A 23,750-nucleotide genomic window follows, 5' to 3' on the forward strand; every position below is an offset into this window, starting at 1 on the left:
TCACATTTTTAAGTTTAATGCAGATTAATATTTTATATATAACATTTATCACTTTGTCATCCATTTACTTAAAACTGTTATTCTAGTTCATGCTTACGTCAATATTGTCTTGGCTACTCTTGAAAGCCCATATGTAATTTTATGAGAAAATACACAGCATGTATTAACTAACTATTCAATCTCCACCCTCAATGACAGCCCCTCTAATACCTTTCAATAAAACAAAAATAGGGGAGTTCCCGTTGTGGCGCAGTGGTTAACGAATTTGACTAGGAACCATGAGGTTGCGGGTTCGATCCCTGCCCTTGCTCAGTGGGTTAACGATCCGGCGTTGCCGTGAGCTGTGGTATAGGTCACAGAAGCTGCTTGGATCTGTGTTGCTGTGGCTCTGGCGTAGGCTGGCAGCTACAGCTCTGATTAGACCCCTAGCCTAGGAACCTCCAAATGCTGCAGGAGCGGCCCAAGAAATGGCAAAAAGACAAAAAAAAAAAAAAAAAAAAAAAAAAAAGGTTGATAGTTCTATTGGTTAGCATAATGAGATATCTAAGCTGTGGGTTTCAACATCTTTGTCATCTATGCCTACCAATTAAGTTTGGCCATATTAAAATTGGTTTTAAACTTCAAAAAAAAGCAGAATGCCTTCTTTATTTTGCAATAAAATATTTTATGAAACCCTAAAATATGAAATAAACACAACTGAGCTCTTATGGTTGAAGTGTGTATGTATGTGAGTGGTAGGAGGAAGAGGGTAGGAAGTTTATTCACAGTCAATCCTGCATAGCCTTCCTAACGCACAGTCATGAACCCTAAGGCTCTGAGACAGAGAGTTTGAATATCCTATATCTGTTGGATGCCCTCAGTCAGTAATTCTAATGAACTGGATGACTATTGCACCTGAATCTCCTATGGCTCCTCAGACTGTGCCTGACACACAGCAGGCATTCAAAAAGACATATATAATATATATATAATATACATATATAATATATATATAATATATTCAAATTAAAGACATAAAACTCAAAAAGGGAGAACAGATGAGGACATATACATGACTAGTACTTGAAGAAAACCTCAGAAAGTACCCCCACAGAGAGTGAGAGATCAGTAGTGGTAGACCCTAGTGGTATCATTATACTTTTATGTTACAAAAGAGATCATTTAACAAGTATTTTTTGGCTAAGATTGTGTTAGTGGTTGCAGAATATAACTGTTCAAAATATAATTGAATAAATATTTAATTTCTTCCACATTCAAGGGACTATGGAGGCTGCAAAGACAGTAAAAATATGGTCTTCATCCTAAAGAATATTTAATACTCTGATGGGGAGATAATTTCCATGAAATTGTGCTACAAAGCAAGCCAATGTGTCAAATAATATATCAAGAAAATCTCAATGTTTTCTAAGCTGAAGGTAGAAAAATTTTGAAAAAATAACCAAGGGGTGGTTATTACCAAATGTAGAGGGTAACTGATACAGAAGGCAAAAAGCTATGGGAATAAGAGTTCCCATTGTAGCTCTGTGGGTTAAGAACCTGACTAGTATTCATGAGGATGCAGGTTCAACCTCTGGCCTTGCTCAGTGGGTTAAGAATCTAACATTGCCACAAGCTGTGGTGTACGTCGCAGATGCAGCTCAGATCTGGCATTGCTGTGGCTGTGCCGTAGGCATGCAGCTGCAGCTCTGATTCAACTTACAGCCCAGGAACTTCTATATGCCCATAGGTGTGGCCCTAAAAAGAATAAGAATAAGAATAATAAAAAAAACCTATGGGAACAAACATTTCAGAACACTTATCTTCAAAAGATAATTCTCTCCAAGAAGAAAGCATGACATATGAAGTACTTAGAGATGAGTTAAATGTGAACTCTTTGCAATTGGTGTATTAAAAATGCGGAGAATGGAAAGATCAACATGAAATGCAGTGAAAGAAAGTTTCTGAAGTTGGCATTTGAACTGAAAAAGGATAGGTAGGATCGGGATAGCTGGGGAAGCCTTAGAGTTTAATGAGAACAACATGCACCAAAACTCAAACACCAAGGTAACAGTTTCAATGAGTTAGATGGAAGAAAGCAATCTGGTTGGAGCAAAGGGTGTTTGCTGGTCACCAGGTTGGCTGAGTGGGGTGCGTTTACATTAATAGTGGGGTATGGGATGGAAGCTGCTGAAGGTCAAGATGAAGATAAAAAAGAAGCTGCAACAACTAGCAATTAGTTTTGATGACTGTACAACTCTCAAAGAAAACTATCATGGGTATACAGAGTGCAACGACGGAAATGAAAAAAAAAAGGAACGGAAGTCCTAAGGATACGGAAGTGGCCTGAGATGTGGACAACGAAACAGATTACCCAGAGAATGTGACAGCATGAAAAGAAGCCAAGGTGACAGGTAGAGATAAGTCCTCTGAATGGATGGTAAAACCAGCCAGTGTCAATTAAAAAGTCCAGTTTCTGACCCTCTACTGTAAATTTAATGGTGAGCTCTGGGGTGTGACTGAGAATCAGGTGGCCATGTCATTTGATGGGGTACTGTCCCTCAGAAGGGAAAAAAGTTACCCTCTGAGAGTGCTGGGTTCCAGGGACATTGTTTTTTAAGCTTCCCTTTCTCTACAGCCATTAGAAACAGAAAACGAGAGTATAGAATACACCGAAGTCACTATAACCTCACAAAACAGCTCACATGAATGTTTTCTCCTGCGATTCTAAACTAAGAAAAAAAAAAAAAAGAAAAAAGAAAAAAGACAAGGAGAGTCTCTTACCATTCTCATTTTGATTGGATACTGCAGGCAGAAATCTGGGAGACTGACCAATAGAATTCTTACTTCCGCTGGCTCATGGTAGGGGTCCAAGGATCTCTCAGCAGCAACAGCCCTGGAGTGAGAGCAGCGTCAAGTCAGTGACAGCCACTCCTGTCATCAGAACTGTGGGTGAGGAAAGCTTCTCCTCTACCACACCACCCCTTGTAGCACTCCAAATGAACTCCACAGATTTCCCTCCAGCTTTGGGCGATTCCTGGTAGCTTACTATCTGTATACTAGTGGACGGACTAAATGCTATCCGACTAGACATGCAGACACCACAAAGCAGTGAAGAAATTAATAACAGATTATTTCTTTTTTTCTTTTTGCTTTTTAGGGCCGCATTCATGATATGGAAGTTCCCAGGCTAGGGGTCAAATCAGAGCTACAGCTGCCAGCCTACACTACAGCTCACAGCAATGCCGGATCCCCGACCCACTGAGGGAAGGCAGGGATCAAACCCACTTCCTCGCAGATACTAGTCAGATTTGTTTCCACTGCACCACAATGGGAACTACTAACTGAGATTATTTTTCACTTTGGTATTTCTTTATGGATTGAGTCAGACTAAGGAATTCATTTTACAATAGCTTGCAAAAATTTTAGGGGGTTACTCATTAAAATTTCATATCCTGTATCATCTCCAATCCTTACAGCAAAAAGAACATAAAAATCTAAAAAAATGGACTTTAGGAAACGTGTGTCGAGAAACTGGACTTAATAGCCAGAAGCACTACCTCTAGCCTTAGAAAAATCCAGAATACTCCAAATAGAAGATAGATTAACCCGTTTTGAAATAATGTTTGGTCACCCTATGCCTATGGCATCTCTAAACCTTCCATTCCTGGATTTAGTGAACACTATAGATTTAATGATATGACAAGCTATTTACAGGAAGTGGCAAGATTTGCTATCCCCTATGATCAGGAGACTGGGTGTACATCAGGGTTTTTAGAGGAAACAATGCATTGCCATCTTGCTGAAAAAGCCCTTACAGACTGCTAATTACCTATACTGTTATCAGAATAAAGGAAAAATCCTCTTGGATTCACACAAGCCATGCCACCTTTGATCCAGCTCAGCAGCACTCCCAGGACAACTGGAAAACCATCCCCAAACTTAAACTAAGGATCTTCAAGGCCAATTTCCAGGCCCCAGAAGCAGACAAAATCATGAAGCAGACAGCTTTTCCCAAGATCGCAGATCAAGAAACTTCACTTCTACCTATTTTCTCACCCTATTCGTTCTCTCTACTCCAAGAGGAAAAAAAGAAAAATAAAATCTTTCTTTAAAAAAAGCCTTCCCTTTCTTTAGCCATTTATTCAATGACATACTGGATATTGCTTGTCTTCGTCTATGCTATCTTTCCTCCGATCTTCCACTGCGGCCCCTCTTTCAAACCGTGTCTTTACTCTTATTAACGCTTACTGTTTTCTCCATAGGTCAAGCACAAACTGGACACCCCTTTATACCAGCTTTCCAAACCTTGGCCACATTAACTAATCAATCTGATTGTTGGCTATGCCAACATCTAGATCATGTAAAAGAACCTGAAATTTTGTTTTTGCCAATTCTATAGACAACTCAGGAAAACGGATGCATGTCAGGTGATGGCATCCATAACCCAGAGAACATCAGCACTTTTCTTTCAATGAGTTAACACGACACGGAAAATCCTCTATGGGAAGTTCAAGGACTGTCCTTTGCTCAGGTAAAGACTTTAGAAGGGAATTTTTCCCTTTGCATTGAAAACAAGCATGGTCCCTGACCTTTCCTATAAGACATACTAAGGCAAACCATGTGGTTTGATTCCACAGTGCATCCTCAAGCCTCTCCTGAAGGTCATAAATGGTCTTAGGACTGACTCTTATGGTATCAACACTTTGTCAAATCACTAGATGTTATGGCTGACTCCTAAGCCACCATTTTGTAACTGAGGGTAGCTGAGTTGCTCCTTTATTAGCTGTCAAAAGATTACATACAGGTAGACCAAAAATCCAGACTAAGCTGGTCAGGGAACAAAACCAAGTCTTACAGTTACAAAGTCCTAACTGTAGCTTCCTGTATCAGATATGTCTGGTCCTAAAGATTGACAGGATACATAGAAGATGGAGTTGTACAGATGCCAATATGACAGGTGACAAGATACACCAAACCCGAGCCTAATATGTCACAAGTACTGTTCTGACCTCATCCAGGAACAACACTGGTCTTTTTACCTTAGTGAGATAAGGTATATAAAGGGTTCCTACATGGATGGTCAGAACAACGTGGACTGGAACTTCTAACATCCTTTGTCACCTGATACTCCACCTTAAAAGCCAGCCAAATTAAAAACTTGGGCTTCTTTGTACATAAAGCAGTGCCATATAAACATTCTAGAAGAGACACTATAGAAAACTGGCTTGTATATCAAATTTCTAGGTTTTCAGTACTGAGGTCCCTTTTCCTAGGCTTTGGAACTTATGAGTTGGAAAAGGAAGACTTTCAATGCCTGGATTGGACTCCAAAATCACCTTGCCCTGGGACATAGAGACAGTCCAAGAAGGAGGAGCTTGTGCAATCACTGATGAAGAGTGCTGCTTCTGTGTAAATCACTTGGGACACATAGGGCTTAATCTGAAGGATAAGAAAAACACTCTCCATCAGATAAATGGGGTTCAGCCACTCTGTTGGACTGACCTTTCCTAGGGAAGGGAGAGACTAACTTAAAGGGATATGGTTAAGTGTGCTTAAGTTTGTTATTTTCTGATTATTCATTCTCATTCTAATCTAACGTTTTCTTTTTCTTTGGAGATCTCTTGCCAATCAGCTGCCAATCCAATTCTTCTCTCCACAGCCACCAACTCAGCTTTTATGTGAAACTTCCAGGGAAGTTTCAGACAAGGCAATGAAGGAGTTCAGAGTGTGTCACACCAAAACATGTCACTCTGCCACGTCAATTATTTTGAGTTAAAGGCACCTGAGAAACAGCTCTTGCAAGAAGTATACTCTGACCTTCCTTTTTCTATCTAAAAGCAGGGGATAAAACTTCCATGTAAAAGACGCTCTTCCAAAAAATACAATATTTTGTAGTTCTTGTTGTGGCTCAGCAGTAATGAAGCAGACTAGTATCCATGAAGACGTGGGTTTGAACCTTGGCCTTGCTCAATAGGTTAAGGATCCAGTATTGCTGCAAGCTGTGGTGTGGGTTCAAGATGTGGCTCAGATGTGGCTTTGGTGTGACTGTGACCCTTAGCCTGGGAACTTCCATATGCCATTGGCGTGGCCCTAAAAAGACAAAAAAAACAAACAAACAAACAAACAAAAAAAACAGTATTTTGCTGCTACATCTCTAGCTGACATATCCTAAAGGAAACAAAGAAACAAAACCAAAATCACACTGAAATTATATTCAATGCTCTTATGAATAGTAACATTGGTATTGTTATTTGCTATTTTGTATATTGGTTATTATTATTTTGAAACTAATATAAGCATTATATTTGTACATTGATAAAGCAAATAAATAATTATATGTAATTATATAATTAGGAAGCAAGGTTTTTCAAAGCAACAGAAGAGATACAAACATAAAATCAAATATGTAAGTGATACGTAAGTTCAAAACAAAAAACTCTCTTCCTACACTAGGGGAAGAAAAACATTTTTATCACCAGAGATGGCGATCAGGTCAAGAAATCCATACAAACAAACCTTGTTAAACTAACCCTTATTTTCCTAGTAATTTCTCCACAATTTACTACTACTCCTGCCCAAACTCCTTTGTCTTAATTGTTGCTTTTTCTAAAAGCTTTCTGCCCTGGCCACTTAGTCTTCATTGCCTTCTGAAAGTTCCCAGGTACATGTATGTATGTATGCATAAATAGATAAATAAACAATAAAACTTTATGCTTTTCTTCTATTTTTGTCAGTTTAATTCTTAGGCCCAGCTGGAGACCCTGAGAGGGCCTAGGAGAATTTTTCCTCACCTACAACAGTAAATCATTTTCTTTCTGCTAACATTCTAATCTCCTAAGGGAGTCACACTCCCAAACCCTTGGATTATCCTTAAATTCATTCCCTTGCGGTACATACAAAATCCTCATGTTTTGCTCTCAGACTCCCTTAGAAACTCATACTCATAATTATGATGTCTACCTCATTACCGGCTGTTTCATGAACTAAATAAAAGAGTAACGTGGTAAGCATCGTACAAAGCCCATTAAGGGGAGCATTTTCAAAACCTTGACATAGGACCCAAAAGGAATACAAGGATAAGGAGAAGTGACCATGGGCAGTTCCAAGTTAGAATCCATCACCTGACAGGAATGGGACCTGACAGAGGAGCCCGGTTGCACCACGGAGCACTTCTAGAGAAACCCGAAAAGCCGGCTTCCCACTTTCCCGCTGCAGGGCCGAGTGGGCGGGCCAGCCTCTTCCGCTTCCGGGTGGAGCGGCCGCTACCTGCCCGCAGTCACGGAGACAGCGGACCTCCACGCGGCGCCTGCGCGCTGGGAGGGGCGGGCTCAGGACCCATTTCCGGGGCAGGGAGCCACCCAGCCCTGTGCAGTTAAGAGTTTGTCCGCATACTGGCACGGTAAGGGCGGAAGTACGGGAACTGGAGTCTCTAGCTTTTCGGGCTGTGGCGAGGCGACTGATACGAGATGGAGACAGGCGCGGCCGGGGAAGGTGGTCTGAACGGCCCCCGGGGGCGGCGAGTCTTGGATGAAGCAGAGAGGCCGCAGCTGAACCATGAAGTGCAGCCTCAGTCCGGAGCAAACAGCTGTCCCAAACATTCCTACTGGTTGGATCTCTGGCTCTTCATCCTCTTCGACCTGGTATTGTTTTTCTTCGTGTATTTTTTGCCATGGTGAGTACTCTCAATGCAGCGTTGAAGGAGTAAGGGGCCTAGAGGCTATCTACCCCAGTTTGAGGAGATAGGTGGGGGGAGGCAGGGAAATTGAATTCTGCAGAGTGTGGTCTGTCCATGATCATTAGCAGGGTCGGGTAGGTGGGGGAGTTGGGATGAAGTCTAGAGTTGAAAATGACCCTCCTTGGCACCTCAGTTGAGGGTCTTCAAAGAGGTGTGGAAGAAGCTTGGCTTCATACTTTTTTTCTTATGTTTTGGAATGAAACCAACCGAGTTTCAGTTCCTGGGCTACCATGAAGAAACTGGAGTCCGTATTTGTTTTTTCGGAGCTATAGTTTCTTATTTACCATTTTGGACCAGTAGAAGCCAGGTAATGGGGCATAGTGTTGATTGAATAATACACTAATTTATCTAAAAGCGATTTATTTGCATGTCACTTGGCAGCAGTAGGCGCTCAGCTAAAGCTGTTACTATGTAATAGTTGAGCAGGACATGCAGGATATCTCAAACAGGTCTAGAACTGAACTCTTCTTACCAGATGTACTTATTCTTCAGTGTTTCCATTCAGTAAATGTTACTTTACCCACTCGGTTCTCCTCCCAGAAGCCTGGAGCTCTTTGACTTTCCCCTCTTTGAAAATACACACCGCCTACCTCAAAACATCAACTGATAAGTCCCAAAATTCTGTAGATTCCACTTAGAAAATCCATGCACTCCATTTTCATATTGACACTCACTCTGAAGAGACAGTTTTGGCAGAGGATAAAGAGAATTTAGAGACGGGAGAAGGGAGCAGAACAAGGATGACACAGGACTGAGATAGGTAATAAGGAACAAGCTCAGGAGAGAAGCAGAGCAGGAGGAAAAGCAGTGCAGCTTATTTAGTCATTAAACAGTTCTCTTGGACTTTGGAGTTGTTTACTCCCCATAAGTTAACCTCTGTCAATCAAGGTGCTTATGAATTTGCACTCCTTGATAGGCAGTCATGTCTTTTCCTTACCCATAGCCCAAGTTTTGGCAGAGATTTGGGCATAGGCTTATTGTATCTGAGGCCCCACTGTCTCTGATTTCTAGGATGGTGTGGCATATTAGAAGGCAGAGGGTTCAGTGGGACAAATACAAGAGATGGGCATTTCTGCAAAATTCTCTGTCAATTCATGTGTACAGGAGAATCTTTCTACCCACTTTTCCCATTCTTTTGATGGTTAATATCTCCAGTGATTTTTTTTTTTTAATCTGAATTTTCAGCTCTGGTTAGAAAAAGGAAGGCTTATATAAGGAATAGTCGAGGCTTTTTTTTTCTCTTATCAATGTCAATCATCTAGGAATAGGCAAATGACTAAGACAAGATTTTAAGAAGTTGGCATAAAGTGTTTAAATGGGGGGAAAAAAAAAGGAAGTAGTGTTGACAAATATTTGGTTTCTACAGATGGTTCTCCTGATAGCTAAATGATTTTGGGCTCCTGGAGTGGATCCTGAAAGTGACTACACACAACAAAGAAGATTGTGCAGCAGAAGAATTTCAAATTCTAAGGGACCTTCCTTTCATTTCACACATTCTCTTATTCTTTTGGGGCACTATATTAAATTGGTAATGATCTCATCCATTCAGAGCTGTTCCGAAAACTAGACTCCGATTTCTGTTTAAAACCTTTTCAAATATCTGATGTCTTTACAGAAGCTGAATATAAAAGTATTTCTACATAAAGATTTACTGTGCTTATTAGGAAATACATTAATGTTTTTAACATTTTAAGGGTTAGCCAGGATTTAAATTAAGTGAACCTTGTTATGGTTGCCAGATTGGTACAGTCTTAGAGCAAGTATATAACATGCAATAATGGAAAGCTAGAGTGCATGTCCTCTTACCTGGATGCTTCCCCTCATTTGCTTTTAAGCTTTGGTGTGTTTCAAACCTATTTTTATTATTGTGGTTGCATTGAGAATGGTTGTGGCCAAAACAAGTTTTTAATAATGTCTGTAACTTATTTCAGCAAAGTCAGCATATTTACTCATTAACAGATATGTGAGCAGATATTTGGACCAGGTACAACAGTTAACCAAACCAACAAAAATTCTTGCCTTCATGGAGCTTACATTCTTACTTTTTATCTAAATTCATTAATATGTTAAATGTTATTCTAGGAGTGATCAGCTAGTGTGTAATCAGAAAGGTCACACTCCCAAAGCAGCTACTCTAAGTCTTCAGAATCATTAATATGTTAAATGTTATTCTAGGAGTGATCAGCTAGTGTTTAATCAGAAAGGTCACACTCCCAAAGCAGCTACTCTATTATGTAACAGACATCAGAAATGACCTGTCCTTATTATAGGGGTTTCCTTATAATGGGGTGATGTGTTATATATTGGAATTGTCAAATAGGTTGGGGATATTCCCCTCCCTCAGAAACAGGGCATAGATCAGATGAACTCTATCTACATCCTTTACTTTTTAGAATGGCATTTAGGTTAGCATAAAAGCTGGAATGATTTTGGAGGATTTTAGCCTAATGCTAACTATAAGGTTAATAATTATGCCTTCAGAGTATTGTTCCATCTGCCTGAAGAAACCTTTTATGCAAAAGTTGAAGCATCAAGAGAAAACAGAACTGGGATTTCATTGAGGATACCAAGCAGATTGTATGAATTATTTTTGTGCTGCTTGATAATACTTTTGTCCAATAAATGTTTATTGTACAGGCATATGTGGTCTGATTTGCTTTTGTTTCAACAAATTTCTTGTTTGGTCACACACAAAGATTTATAATCCCTACTACATTTCTGAGCCTAAAATCAGCCTACTACAACTATTGAACATTATGAAAATTTCTAGTACAGGGAACATGGAGAGAGCTTAGTGTTGTGACAGGACTGTAAATGGTATATAGAAGGTTGGCAGTATGAGGTTTGCATCTTTCCTATAGGTGAAACTGTGCCTATCATTGAAATGTGCCACCTCAAGTATGGTGACTGCTTACAGTACCCACACTTGGAAGCTTTTTAACTGGAAAAACAGGACACCAAGAAGAACTGGCAAAATATGACAAAATATGACAAAAACAGACATGAGAAGAATTACATCAATGTGATTTTAGTCTGGTAAATTCCTTTGTAACTTTCACAGTTTCAAGTAAGTGAAATGATTATTTTAACAACCATTTAAAGTGAATTAGCTAATGAGCAATTTTGAGGCAGTTTTTAGGGGTCTGTAAACTGGAAAATTTTAGTATATAAAGTGCTCCATATATCTAATCTTACCTAAATGGCATGGGACTACATCTAGAGACTACAGGGTATTTAGTAAGGGCATTTAATGTTGAGGTTATTATGTTCTAGGAAAAGGGTCATTAAACTATACCAATGGGCCAAATCTGGCCCACTGCCTCTTCACTGTGAGTGAAAAATGATTTTTACATCTTAAAAAAAAAAAAAAATCAAAAGACTATTTCCTGATGTGAATATTATATGAAATCCAAGTTGCAGTGCTGATAAAAGTTTTACTAGACACAGACATGCCCATTCATTCACATTGTTATGTAAATATTACATTATGGCTGCTTTCATACTACAGTGGCAGAAATAGTTGCTTACAGAGACTCTGCTGCCCACAAAGCATAAATTATTTACTATCTGGGTCTTAGCAGGAAGTTTGCCTACTCCTATGGGAACCCTCCTTTACATCTCATATGGAGTTGAATTCTTTAGAGTCTCCTGTGATAAATGTTTTGATCAATGATATTCAAAATACACCCCTGAACTTTATCTCATTTTATTTATTTTTTTGCTTTTTATGGCTGCACCTGCGGCATATGGAAATTCCCACTGTTTTGATCAATGATATTCAAAATACACCCCTGAACTTTATCTCATTTTATTTATTTTTTTGCTTTTTATGGCTGCACCTGCGGCATATGGAAATTCCCAGGCTGGGGTTGAATCAGAGCTACAGCTGCAGCCTACGCCACAGCCACAGCGATGAGGGACCCGAGCAGCGCCTGTGATCTACACCCCAGTTCATGGCAACGCCAGATCCCCGACCCACTGAATGAGACCAGGGATTGTACCAGCATCCTCATGGATACTAGTTGGATTCGCTTCCACTGTGCCACAATGGGAACTCCAGCCCCTTAAATTTAAATTGACTTATATTTCCCATAAAATATGTAATTCACAGAGGTGAGAGGAAGCCAGTTTATGAATGTAAAGAAAAGTCCAACCACATTAAATTAAAAATCAGTTTATTCCCACAAAATTTTGAACCAGAAGAAATTGACTTCAAATGAAAATACTCTGGAGATGAGTATTTTGAACATTACAACAATTGTTGCTTATACTACTTAAAGTTATCATAATAAATGTATAACCAGAACATTTACAAAAATAAATAGGCACCCTAGAAATAAAAAATTTACATGTGAATGATTAGGAGTTAGACATTCAATCTGTATTTGGAGTGTTGAATCAACATAAAAACAGATGGTCAGTTTCTAGTTTGTTAGTACTATTACATGATTCAAGAGGTTTCAACTGGTCAGTACTTTAACAAAAGCCAAAATTGGACATTTCTATGTGATGTTACAACTCAGTGAGTTGACTCTCATACAAATCTATAAGATTGTTAAATATCAAAAAATTAGTTTAAGTGTTTCAAATGATACATTTTCAACTGGACATAAACCAAAACCAAAACAAATGACACAGTTTTTGAAAGTTATTAAAAATAATTGAAATCCATTTTTCTAGTATTTTACAATGTTACAAAGGCAGTAAATACACTGACATTTCAAATACAATTTTACAAACTTTACAATATCTACAAACCTTCCATACTAAAGGCTATGTTAAAAATAAGCTTTCTTAAAAGATAAAATTTTATTTAGTTGATATTCAAGTATTTCTAAAATAAGAATATAAAGTAATAATCACTATTATAGTTAGAAAAGGCTATTAAAAACTAATCTAGATGGAAGACCACATGGCCAAGATTTGATAACTGGGTGAGCTTAGACTTTTACAAGAAATTATTTTCTCATCTAAAATTATTCATTTTTTAATCATTTACGTTTTAGAATATTTTAATTTATGGAATTGGTTAAAATATTAAATTAGCTAATTATTTTATGGAATTAAGGCAATCAAAGTACTTATTTTCACTTGTAAAGTCTTCATAATATTGGGAAATTCCTTTGTTTTTAAAAGAAAGCCTTCTCCATGGAAGTAGGTGAGGTAAACTTACTATCTGTTTAGAGTAGAAAAAAGGAAGGGGTGCCAAATTAATACATTACATAAAAATTACACCTATATAAAAGGCAGAAATTTAATCTGAAAACCTAGATTTTCAAAGATATGAAAATCACTCAAATGGGTTAATAACCTATAAACAGGGAAGATTATAGCAGGAAAAATTTAGGCAGTCACAGTGTAAGACGGCCTTAATGTTAATTTCCAACACTGGTTATTAGCAGCCCAAAGTAAACCAAACCAAAATAAAATCTTTCACATTTCATATAAAATTAGAAATGTAGCAAGATAAATAAATATACTAAAGTGAAGTATTTTAATCATTTTTAGCTTAGGTGGCTGAAATAATGTTTACAAAGGCCTAATTTATGTTAACTAGGCATTCAGAAGATAAAAATTCTAGGAGCAAAATTATGTCTCTTCTGTTCTGACCTTGTGAATTTAATTAAAAAACTGCTTTAAGGCTTTTTTTCCAAATGTTGTCAATTTCATGGGTTGATTTTTTTTTTTTTTTTTTAAGACACTTAAAGGGACCGTATGTAGTAGACTATCACAGAAGTCAAAAGTAAATGGGTGAAGTCCTCTTTTGGCTACCCACTGGAAAGTGCTTCCTCACAAAGCAAATACTGCTTTGACTACACGAACTACCCATCTCCTGCTATTTTTCAGTTAGCACAGATTACCCATCTACATATGAGTACTGGTTAGTTTAATACTTATGGGTCTAGCAGTCAAAAAGAAAGGAACAAATTACATTTTTACTCAACTGCAGCGTATGATGAATGACTCTGCATACCTCCTCATTTTCTTTTTCTTTTTTTCTTCCTTTTTATGGTGGCACCTGTGGCATATAGAAGTTCCCAGGCGAATTGTAACTGCAGCTGCCGGCCTGCACCACAGCCACGTGGCAACACTGAGCTGCATCTGCGACCTACACTGCGGCTTGCAGCAACTCTGGATCCTTAACCCACTGTTCCTTAACCCTGAGCAAGGCCAGGGATCGAAACCACTTTCTTGCAGACACAACGTCAGGGTCTTAATCCACTAAGCCAAAACAGGAACTCCTTGAATTTCTATTTTTTTGAGGCATTCCAAAACAATAAAGAGGGAATAACCAAAATATCCAATAAGCTAGTCTTCATGAAAGAAAGAATCTGTACAGAAAGATAAAGTGACTAATGACTTAAAATGACATGGTTTGAATTTCATATATCATTAGGTTTGGTCAGTCAATTCCTAGTTAATGGCCTCTGACAAGTAAAAGCCTGACAGTTTCATCATTTATCTACTACAATGTATACCAGGTTTATATCTTTGCTTGGAAGGGCAGTTTGAACCAAGATTAGTATGTGACACAGGTCCTAGCCCTCTTTCACTCTGAGATATGGAATTATTACAAAAGCCACTGTTCTCTGGAAAACAGAGCTTGGGCCTCTGATGGTATTTCAATCTATATGTATCAGTCATGCAGTTATCAACCGAAAAATAGGTAGTTAATGAAACTGTCTCATTTGGACAAGAAGAACCGGAGTCTATTTCTGGTTGGCATAAAGCACCTGCAACTGTACTTGAGTCTGCCTGAAAATCATTAGTTGAAAAGCTGGATGGTATGTGGCTAAAATCCTCCTTTGCTTGAAATGTTTCCTTTGGTCTTTCATCATTCATATATGCATTCACTTCTAAACCTGGTCCTGAAGCTGTACTTAAACTATGCTTTGGAAGATTAGAACAATTAGTTTTAAACATCTCTGTTAGTTTCACATCAGGTGTAGAATCGTTTTTCTCTGACTGTGGCACACTGGTCTTGACATACTTCTTTGGTGGCAGAGGAGGTGGTGGATTCTGGCAAAAAGGTTTTGGCATCTGACAACCATCAGATCTGCGGGTTGACTGAATTAATTTTTCCCTGGATAGAGAGTTCTCAGAGTAACATTGTTCTGTCATATTCTGCTGCTGGAGTACGGGAGCAGTTTCAGGCTTTAACCCCACAGTTCTCATAAGAGAAGACTGCAATGAAGACGGTGACACTGTTTCATTACTGTTCACTCTCTTTCCAGAAGCAGAATTATCATCAACGTGAAAAAGCAAACCTGTTCTCTCAGGATTTTCTACATTAGGCCACTCAGAAAATTTGCATTCACTTGATTTTTCAAGTTTCTGTTCATTTGACAGGTAGGCATGCTCCCTTGCTGTATGGTCCTTGGGTATCTGTGGACTGGACGATGAGAATAACTTTCCATTGGTTTCACGTACATGTGACCTGAAATATAAAAACAAAGCTAAAATTGCATAAGCAAATATGCAAAACTGTAGGGAAAACAAACATCTGTCCTATAGTTTAACTTCTCAGTGTAGTATTTATTTTTGTAACTTAACAGAAATGGAAAGATATTTATAACCATTAACATTTCATAGTCTCCGAGTTGAAAATCTTTATGCCAGAATGCATGAATGTTTATCAGAAACACCTGTTATGACCAAAATCAGATTGATAATAAGTATAATTAAAAAAAATTTCAACTTACAAACACTAAAATTACATTGTAACAAATGTAGCATAGACTAAGGAAAATGTTACTAGCCAACAACAGTTCAACATTCTAAAACATTTCCCAACCAACACTACAAAGTTTATAGTAATAGAAGTACTTTAACTTTGATATATAATGCTATAAAGGTAGTATACCAATTAAAAAAATTTTAATCACGGTTACCTGTATTTGAGTAACAATATCTAAAGATGAAGATAAATAATAATTTCAAATTATTTGTCTTCATAAAATTAAATTATTTTTCTCATGTGAATTGCATGGAATTCAATTAGTACACAGAAATGGAAAAAGTTGAGGCTCTGCTCTAAGAGATAAGAGCTATATGCAAATCTCAACTCCATTGCTTTGGGCAATCACTTAATCTAAGCCCCAAATTTTCTCTTCTGTAAAATACCATCTACCTCAAAAGAATGCTGTGAGGATTAAAACAAACAATCATATATTGTACCAAGTACTTTATAGGCCCCTATCATTAAGGTCTACATCCTTTAATAATTCCCAATAAAACATGATTCGTAATACTCTAGACCCAGTGCTTTCAGAATAGTAATATGTATGTATGCCTTTCTAATAAAAGTTCCTATAATACATGCATTTAATTTAAAGATTATAGTATCTCCAAATAGCTATGATTACCTTTTTATCAAAGGATTTTTTATTTGTAGATGTGATTCTGAGTGGGACTCGTGAGATTTACAGTCGACTTCCAAGTTCTTGAGTTCTCTTCTAAAGCCTGAGGAGGGGAATGAGAAAACACAAATTATTTAAGTGATCTTCTAAAATTTACTTGGAGTTCCCGTCATGGCTCAGTGGTTAACGAATCAGACTAGGACCCATGAGGTTGCGAGTTCAGTCCCTGGCCTTGCTCAGTGGGTTCAGGATCTGGCGTTGCCGTGCGCTGTGGTGTAGGTCACAGACGCGGCTTGAATCTGGCGTTGCTATGGCTCTGGCGTAGGCTGGCGGCTACAGCGCCAATTAGACCCCTAGCCCTGGAACCTCCACATGCCATGGGAGCGGCCCTAGAAAAGGCAAAAAGACAAAAAAATAAATATAAAAATAAAAATAAAATAAAATTTACACCATCTATCTCCATTATTTACATACAGTTTTCTATAAACAGGTAATTCTCTTCCAAATGAACAAACCAAAACTAATTCTTCAAGACTCAGCTCAAATAATACCTCTTTTCTGAACACTTTATACAAAATTAATGGCTCTTTCCTCAATTATCACTTAAAAATGTCAGGGAGTTCCCATCATGGCACAGTGGTTAACGAATCCGACTAGGAACTATGAGGTTGTGGGTTCGATCCCTGGCCTTGCTTAGTGGGTTAAGGATCCAGCAGTGCCGTGAGCTATAGTGTAGGTTGCAGACGCGGCTCAGATCCTGCGTTGCTGTGGCTCTGGTGCAGGCCGGCAGCAACAGCTCCGATTAGACCCCTAGCTTGGGAACCTCTGTATGCCGTGAGAGCGGCCCTAGAAAAAGCAAAAAGACAAAAAAAAAAAAAAAGAAAGTCAGCAATGCCCCAAAAGCATTCTCAATGGGTTGGGTGGACATGTGTTTGCTCTGTTTACTGCTTACTGACAAAATGGTGGGAAAATCCTACATTTAAAGATAGATGGCTTGAGCCGAAGTTTTTATTCACACTTTTTGGATGGTAACTTTACAATCTTATAATCACCCTTATAAACCTACTACCCTACAGTCTAGTTCTTCTTTTATGTAATGGGATACTGATAGCTCTTTTACCTACCTCACAAGAGTGTTAGGAACATCAACTGAATTAAAATGTTATCTCACCATTAACTAGCTACCATTTATTGACTGCTTTCTCAAGTTACAAGAAATTGATAATCATTTCACTAATCGTCACAACTGAACACCATTTCTACTTGAAAAGACAAAAGACAAACTGGTTATTCAGACTTGAGTATTTGGCAGAAATTTTCCTGAAAATGAAAGAAGTGAACCTGTCACTTAAAGGAAAACAACTGGCAGTATTTATTGTCAATAATAAAATTCAAGCTTTTAGAAGAAAGTAAGAATTTTGGAAAACTTTTATTTACCACCAGTTTTGCAGCTTCCCAATAATTATAAAGACTTTCTAATATTTGTAGTAATATTTTAAAATGTGTTCCTTAAAAAAGACATATAAAGAAATGTATCAACATTTGAAAGACTTGCATAATTTGGCAACGGATGTTTTCCAAACGAGGATATATGGATGTTTCAAAATCATGTGTATGAAAGAATTTATTCATTCTTTAAGTGAATAAGTATTTACATATACTCTTGTTTCTCTTCAGATCGTATAAATCTTTTGCCTTTTAAATGAATAAATATTTAAAATTTTCAGTTTTAAAACCTAATACAAACATTAATAGCCATAACATATATCAACGAATGCTGTTTGAAATCCTCAATACCTTTTGAAAACAACTGTTTCAGCTGATTGCAAATAGGTGTCTTTAAAATCTGAGTCACAACTACTCTGTGAAAAAACTTCCCTTTTCATACCCAAGGAATTGATACTTAGGGAAATTAAGTGGCCACATTTAAGCCAACGCAGAGTTAACCGCAAAGCCAGCGCTCTTTCCACTAATCTCTGTTTCCCATACTTTGACTAAAACACAAGATCTCATTATACAAATGTCCTTCTGATAAGAGTAGGCCATAGTTTGAATATCAAATAACATGAAATATTCTAATGTACTGATGCTCACAGAAGATACCAAAATATATGGTGTTAGCTTGAATTTTCCATTAATTGCCTATACTTCTGTACAATTCCTATACATTCCTCCACATTTTTCCCTTATTTTTAGTTTAACTTTTCCTTACATAAATATATAATAAAACCAAATCACTTTGCTGTACACCTGAAACTAATATAGTAAATTAACTATACTTCCATTAAAGAAGTATTAATTATACTTCAATTAAAGTATTGTTTTTTATTTTATAAGAAAAACCCTAAGCATCTTTCTATGACAGCTACTGTATGGTTTTAAAGAAACTACTATCAAGAAGAATTGTTGGAGTTCCCGTCGTGGCGCAGTGGTTAACGAATCCGACTAGGAACCATGAGGTTGTGGGTTTGGTCCCTGCCCTTGCTCATTGGGTTAACGATCCGGCGTTGCCGTGAGCTGTGCTGTAGGTTGCAGACACGGCTCGGAGCCGGTGGCTACAGCTCCGATTGGACCCCTAGCCTGGGAACCTCCATATGCCGCAGGAGCGGCCCAAAGAAATAGCAAAAGAGACAAAAAAAAGAAGAATTGTTAAAATTAGGTCTATTATATAGCACAGGGAACTATATCCAATCTCTTGGGATAGAATATGATGGAAAATAATATAAAAAAAGGAATGTACATATATATGTATTATTGGGTCACTTTGTTATATAGCAGAAATTAGCACAACATCATAAATCAACTATACTTTAAAAAAATACAAATTACAATTATATTAAAAATAAAGTTTTTTAAAAAGAACCATGATTATACTTCAATTTTTAAAGTCTGAAAAACTTATATGCTGAAATTACATTATAATTTCCCACCCACTATGATTTTTAACTTTGGAATGTTTATTTTACGTAACTTATCCATAACTTCAAGTTTAATGTTTACAAATGCAAGAAAAAGGAAATACTTAACACAAAGAATTATTTACTTTGATGAAAGTATCACACAACGGGCAGCAGGAGGCAGCAGAGGTTTTATAAATATGTTTGAAATTTTAATATCACTATGGCAGGCATTCAACCAAGTGGTTTGACTTCAGAATTCCAACTAACTTAAAAATAGATGTGTTATTTTTCGTGTCTGCTGACATAAACATCCATGTGTCTTTACTGGGAATTTTGGCTCCAGGTTCTTTGTAAATGTAAGATAGTCAGATTTTAACACTGGGCACAGAAGATACTTTAACATCTAGGCAAGAAGCTTTAATTAATAATGCTAATTTTGGTACTTCATACAAGAAAACTAAAGCCCAACAGTCAGGAAATAAAAATATATATACTTCGACTGAAAAGTTGAGGTAAATTTAAAACAGACTTACACAGTAATAAAACCAAACTGCTGGTCTAGACACTGTAATCCTCAATCTTGTATAGGGAGATTTCAGACTATAATAAAACTGCAATTAAGGAGCTCCCATCATGGCTCAGGAGAAACAAATCTGACTAGCATCCATGAGGACGCAGGTTCGATCTCTGGCCTTGCTCAGTAGGTTGGGGATCTGGCATTGCCATGAGCTGTGGTGTAGGTCACAGACGTGGTTCGGATTTCTGATTAGACCCCTAGCTTGGGAACTTCCCTAAAGTTTTTAGGGCCGTACCCTAAAAAAAAAAACAAAAAAACAAACTGCAATTACAAAGCCTAAACAATCAAGAGCAGTAACCTAATCAATAACCTGATTTATAATAAAAAGACACAAATAAAATTTAAACACTTTTTAAGAAATCACTATTTTTTTTCATTTTTTAAAGTTTTATTGTAGTTGATTTACAATGCTGTGATAATTTCTGCTGTACAACAAAGTGATTCGGTTGTACCTATACATACATCTGTTCTTTTTCATATTCTTTTCCCATACAGATCATCACAGAATATTGGGTAGATATTCCTGAAAATCACAACATTTTAACTGGATAAACATTTCTGGCTAAACTTAATATATGTCAAAAAGAGCAGAGAGATACTTTAATAAATAATAATATACTCTATCAGATATTAAATTTTGGGATGATACAAAATAAAAGGCAGAAGTCAGTAAATTCTTTTCTCACCGAGATTATAATTTAAAGAAGAAAGCAAAAAACACCATTTTGCTACAAATTAAGTATCAACACTCAAAGTTTGTGGTTTCCGAAAATATATAAACATTTGGTTGTGCTGGGCCGCAGCAATAGAGAAGAAATTGTGTTAATACGCTGCCTCTCAATGATTTATGGAACTCTTACAGAAAATCTAACACGCAAAGAAACAAAGTCAACTGTTGAAAGTACTTCCTTCTCTAAATATACTTTCTAATGTATTTATTATAAATTAATATATTCTGCAGTTTAAACACCTCAGAGAAAATAAACTTAAGTATGTGAATAAACTCTTCCAATAAAATTTTTTTCAAATACTAATTTTAGGATTTAACAATATCAGGATAGTACATTTCACTTAGCATAGTAGAGGCACAGACCTTTTTATATTAAGAATTAAGGGAATTAACAAATTTTATTTGACCACTGGTTAACTAACTTCTTTCACTCTTGTTATTTGCAAGATCAAGCTTTAACTAATCCTGACTTCTATGACTTTTTTTTTTTTTTTTTTTTTTTGTCTGTTCTAGGGCCGTACCCATGGCATATGGAGGTTCCCAGGCTAGGGATCCAATCAGCGCTGTAGCCGCTGGCCTACAGCACAGCCACAGCAACGCCAAATCCAAGGCGCATCTGGGACCTACACCACAACTCACGGCAACACCGGATCCTTAACCGACTGAACGAGGCCAGGGATTGAACCAGCAACCTCATAGTTCCTAGTAGGATTCGTTAACCACGGAGCCACAACAGGAACTCCCTGACTTCTATGATTAACTGATGTTAAACCAAGTATTGCAGACTCCAAAGTAAACAGCAAAAGTTTTTAGAAAGACCTAATAATTCCTTTGTGATTTGTTATCTATAATCTTTAACTATCCTAACATATATTTAGTTCAGCAGATAACCTTACTGCATAGAAAAAGAGAGTACATTAGGTATGAACTCCTTCAACTTACTCATCTAACACAGTACACACTGAATGGTGCCTGCACTCACCTTTATATCTCTCCTGTTACAGAAGACTACCCCTTAATTCAAATCCTTCTTTGTTTCATTCTGTTTCCAGAGATCCTACTCCATTAATCATTGTTCTGTTCTATTCTTCCACATTTCTCATCCTCTATACATCATTAGTTCCTTACCGTTTGGAACATAAATACAAAACTAAGCTCTTGGCTTCATTTTTCTCCTTTAGATAAGGTTTTTCGGTTTTGTTTTGAGCTATTCACAGCAAGGGTTTTGACAGACACGTCTTTTTTTCTTTTTATGGCTGCATCCAAGGCATACGGAAGTTCCAAGCCAGAGACTGAGTCCAAGCCGCAGCTGTGGCAACACCAGATTCTTTAACCCACGGCCCAGGCAGGGGGCTGAACCTGCACTTTCGTGGCAACCCGAGCTAATGTGGTCAGATTCTTAACCCACTGCACAATTGCAGGAACTCAGACATGTGCTTTTATTTACTCTTATTTACTCTTTCCTACAGATATTCTCTTTTATTTATTTTTTATTCTACTGTAATCTTTTTGGAAAAACTTAATTTGAAGATAATTTCAAAAAGTTCAGAAAAGTTGAAAGATTAACCTACTACAAAGAATACCTACCTGTATATCCTTTACCCAGATTCACCTATTATTAACATTTTACTCCACTTTTTTTCCCCTGAACCATCTGATAGTAAGCTATAAACATCATGGTTCTTTACTCCTAAACATTTCAGTTCTACTTCAATCTTGCTTCTATTCTAATAATCCTCAAACATTGTTTTTACTGTCACTTATGACGGACTGCTAAACTAAACTGGCACTATTTAATCCTTGTTCTGCTTAATCTGTGACAATTTTTCTTCTTGAAGCTCCCCATTTTCCTACCCTTTCTGTGACAAACCCCTCTTTGGTATTTTCTCATACGTTCCAGCTACTCCTCATTCTTTTCCAAAGTTGCTCCAATCCTTAGCTCATCTCTTTTAGTCAGCAAACCCCATGTTCCTTCATATATTTTTTGCCCTGAAATCTTCCATTTTCCTGAATGATATTGTCCATGTTTGCAGCATTCAATTCCCATATATGTTGAAGGCTAGCAATACACAATCTTTCCTGTGTTCCAGACGTATTTCCTAACTGTCTAATAAATTTGTTTACACAGATGACAACCAAGATAAATCCAAAAATAAATTTAGCATCTCCTATCATCCCCAAAATTTGTTCCTTTTCCTATATTCCTCCATTTGGTAAATGGTTAATCTACTTAATATAAGTCCTAAATCAGCTATCTTTAGCTTCCTCCTTATCCTCCATTATGTACATCTGTCACAGAAACTGACTCCACTGTCCACATGTCTTATAATCTCTCAATTTTTCTTTCATGTCAGTAATACTGCCTTAATTTATGCCCTCATCTTTTCTCTCTTAGGCTATTAAACTATTCATCTCACTAATTTTTCTCCCACTGCTCCAAATTCACCCTGTACACAAAGAGTCCTTTCTAAAATGCAAACCGGAATATGCTACTCTCCTTGTCCTTTGGTGCCTTTCCACTGACTGTAGGATTTAAAAATAGCCTAAAAGTTTCATCATGATTTGGTTTCTATCTTATATCCATCATCTCACAATTTCCATGTATGCATTCCAGCCTTGCATATAAACAAACTACCTATGCTTTCACTATGTGATATTTTCTCCTGACCATGTGCTTCTCTTCTGTTTTGAACATACTTTAATACATTTGAAATTCCCCCCATTAGTGACCCATTTTTAAAAAAAGGAGTTAAAATAATCTAAATGGCATATGGAATTTCAACAATGTTCACAAATAATAGCTTTAGGCAATAGGTATGGGTTTTTGCTACAGAACTCAAATATAACACGCTATATAATACTATCAGAAGTATTATAAGTATATAAGTACATAAGTACAATGGCATAATTAATGATCCACCACCACATAAAACTGTATAGACTAATATTAAAAGCTGACAAATATCAGAATACAAAAACTAAAAAAATGTCTAAGAGTCCTTAACTTTTTAAAAGTCTTTTATCTATAGATAAAAAGTGATTCTTCAGTTTAATAATTTAAATGTGTCCCCATTTTATAATAAGACATAGGAGAGGAGTGTTCACTGTGGTCAGCAGGTTAAGGATCCAGCACTGTCTCTTTGGTGGCACGGGTTCGATCCTCATGGTGCAGTGGGTTATAAAGATCCAGTGTTCCTACAGCTGTGGCGTAGTTCACAGCTGCAGGTAGGATGTAATTCAATCCCTGGCCTGGGAAACTTCCATATGCCATAGGTGTAGCCATAAATAAATAAATAGATAGACCAAATTCAAGAAAAGCATACTGAGCCACAAAAAAATTAAATTGCACCTTATTGGAAAAAAAAAAATCCATGTGGGGCAAGTCTTCAGCTTGGAAAAAAAAATCCTATACCTGGAGTTCCCACTGTAGTTCAGCAGGTTAAGAATCCAACAAGTATCCATGAGGATG

General features: G+C 37.2%; 2 protein-coding genes and 1 long non-coding RNA gene across 19 annotated transcripts in view; 1 reads left to right on the top strand and 2 right to left on the bottom strand.

Moving 5' to 3' along the window:
- Positions 1 to 7,202, bottom strand: part of LOC146400981 (uncharacterized) — a 119,233-nt gene extending 112,031 nt beyond the window's left edge. For all 14 annotated transcript variants that reach the window (XR_014813115.1, XR_014813117.1, XR_014813116.1 and 11 more), the window contains exons 1-2: positions 7,101 to 7,202; positions 2,761 to 2,872 (exon numbers count right to left, since the gene is read on the bottom strand). This is a non-coding gene — a long non-coding RNA (uncharacterized LOC146400981). The remainder of the gene's footprint in view (positions 1 to 2,760; positions 2,873 to 7,100) is intronic.
- A 145-nt stretch (positions 7,203 to 7,347) lies between these two features.
- Positions 7,348 to 10,354, top strand: ARLN (allregulin). The gene is given in 2 exon segments (NM_001444672.1): positions 7,348 to 7,651; positions 9,081 to 10,354. Coding segments are annotated over 2 exon segments (207 nt in total). The 5' UTR covers positions 7,348 to 7,445; the 3' UTR covers positions 9,082 to 10,354.
- Positions 10,355 to 11,872: 1,518 nt separating this feature from the next.
- Positions 11,873 to 23,750, bottom strand: part of USP53 (ubiquitin specific peptidase 53) — a 56,452-nt gene continuing 44,574 nt past the window's right edge. For 3 of the 4 annotated variants that reach the window (XM_003357043.5, XM_013989339.3, XM_084973062.1), the window contains 2 exons: positions 16,081 to 16,177; positions 11,873 to 15,152 (listed from right to left, as the gene is read on the bottom strand). In XM_003357043.5, the coding sequence (XP_003357091.2) occupies positions 14,174 to 15,152; positions 16,081 to 16,177 (1,076 nt within the window). In that variant the 3' untranslated portion in view covers positions 11,873 to 14,173. Of the gene's footprint in view, positions 15,153 to 16,080; positions 16,178 to 19,507; positions 19,788 to 23,750 lie in introns of all 4 variants that reach the window. The other variant, XR_014813105.1, reaches the window with a different exon arrangement.

The sequence above is a fragment of the Sus scrofa genome, chromosome 8 (assembly GCF_054392235.1).
Source record: "Sus scrofa isolate SSC_HxYL_T2T_F1_AM1 chromosome 8, Sscrofa_HxYL_maternal_Yorkshire_Landrace_v2.0, whole genome shotgun sequence".
Taxonomy (NCBI): domain Eukaryota; kingdom Metazoa; phylum Chordata; class Mammalia; order Artiodactyla; family Suidae; genus Sus; species Sus scrofa.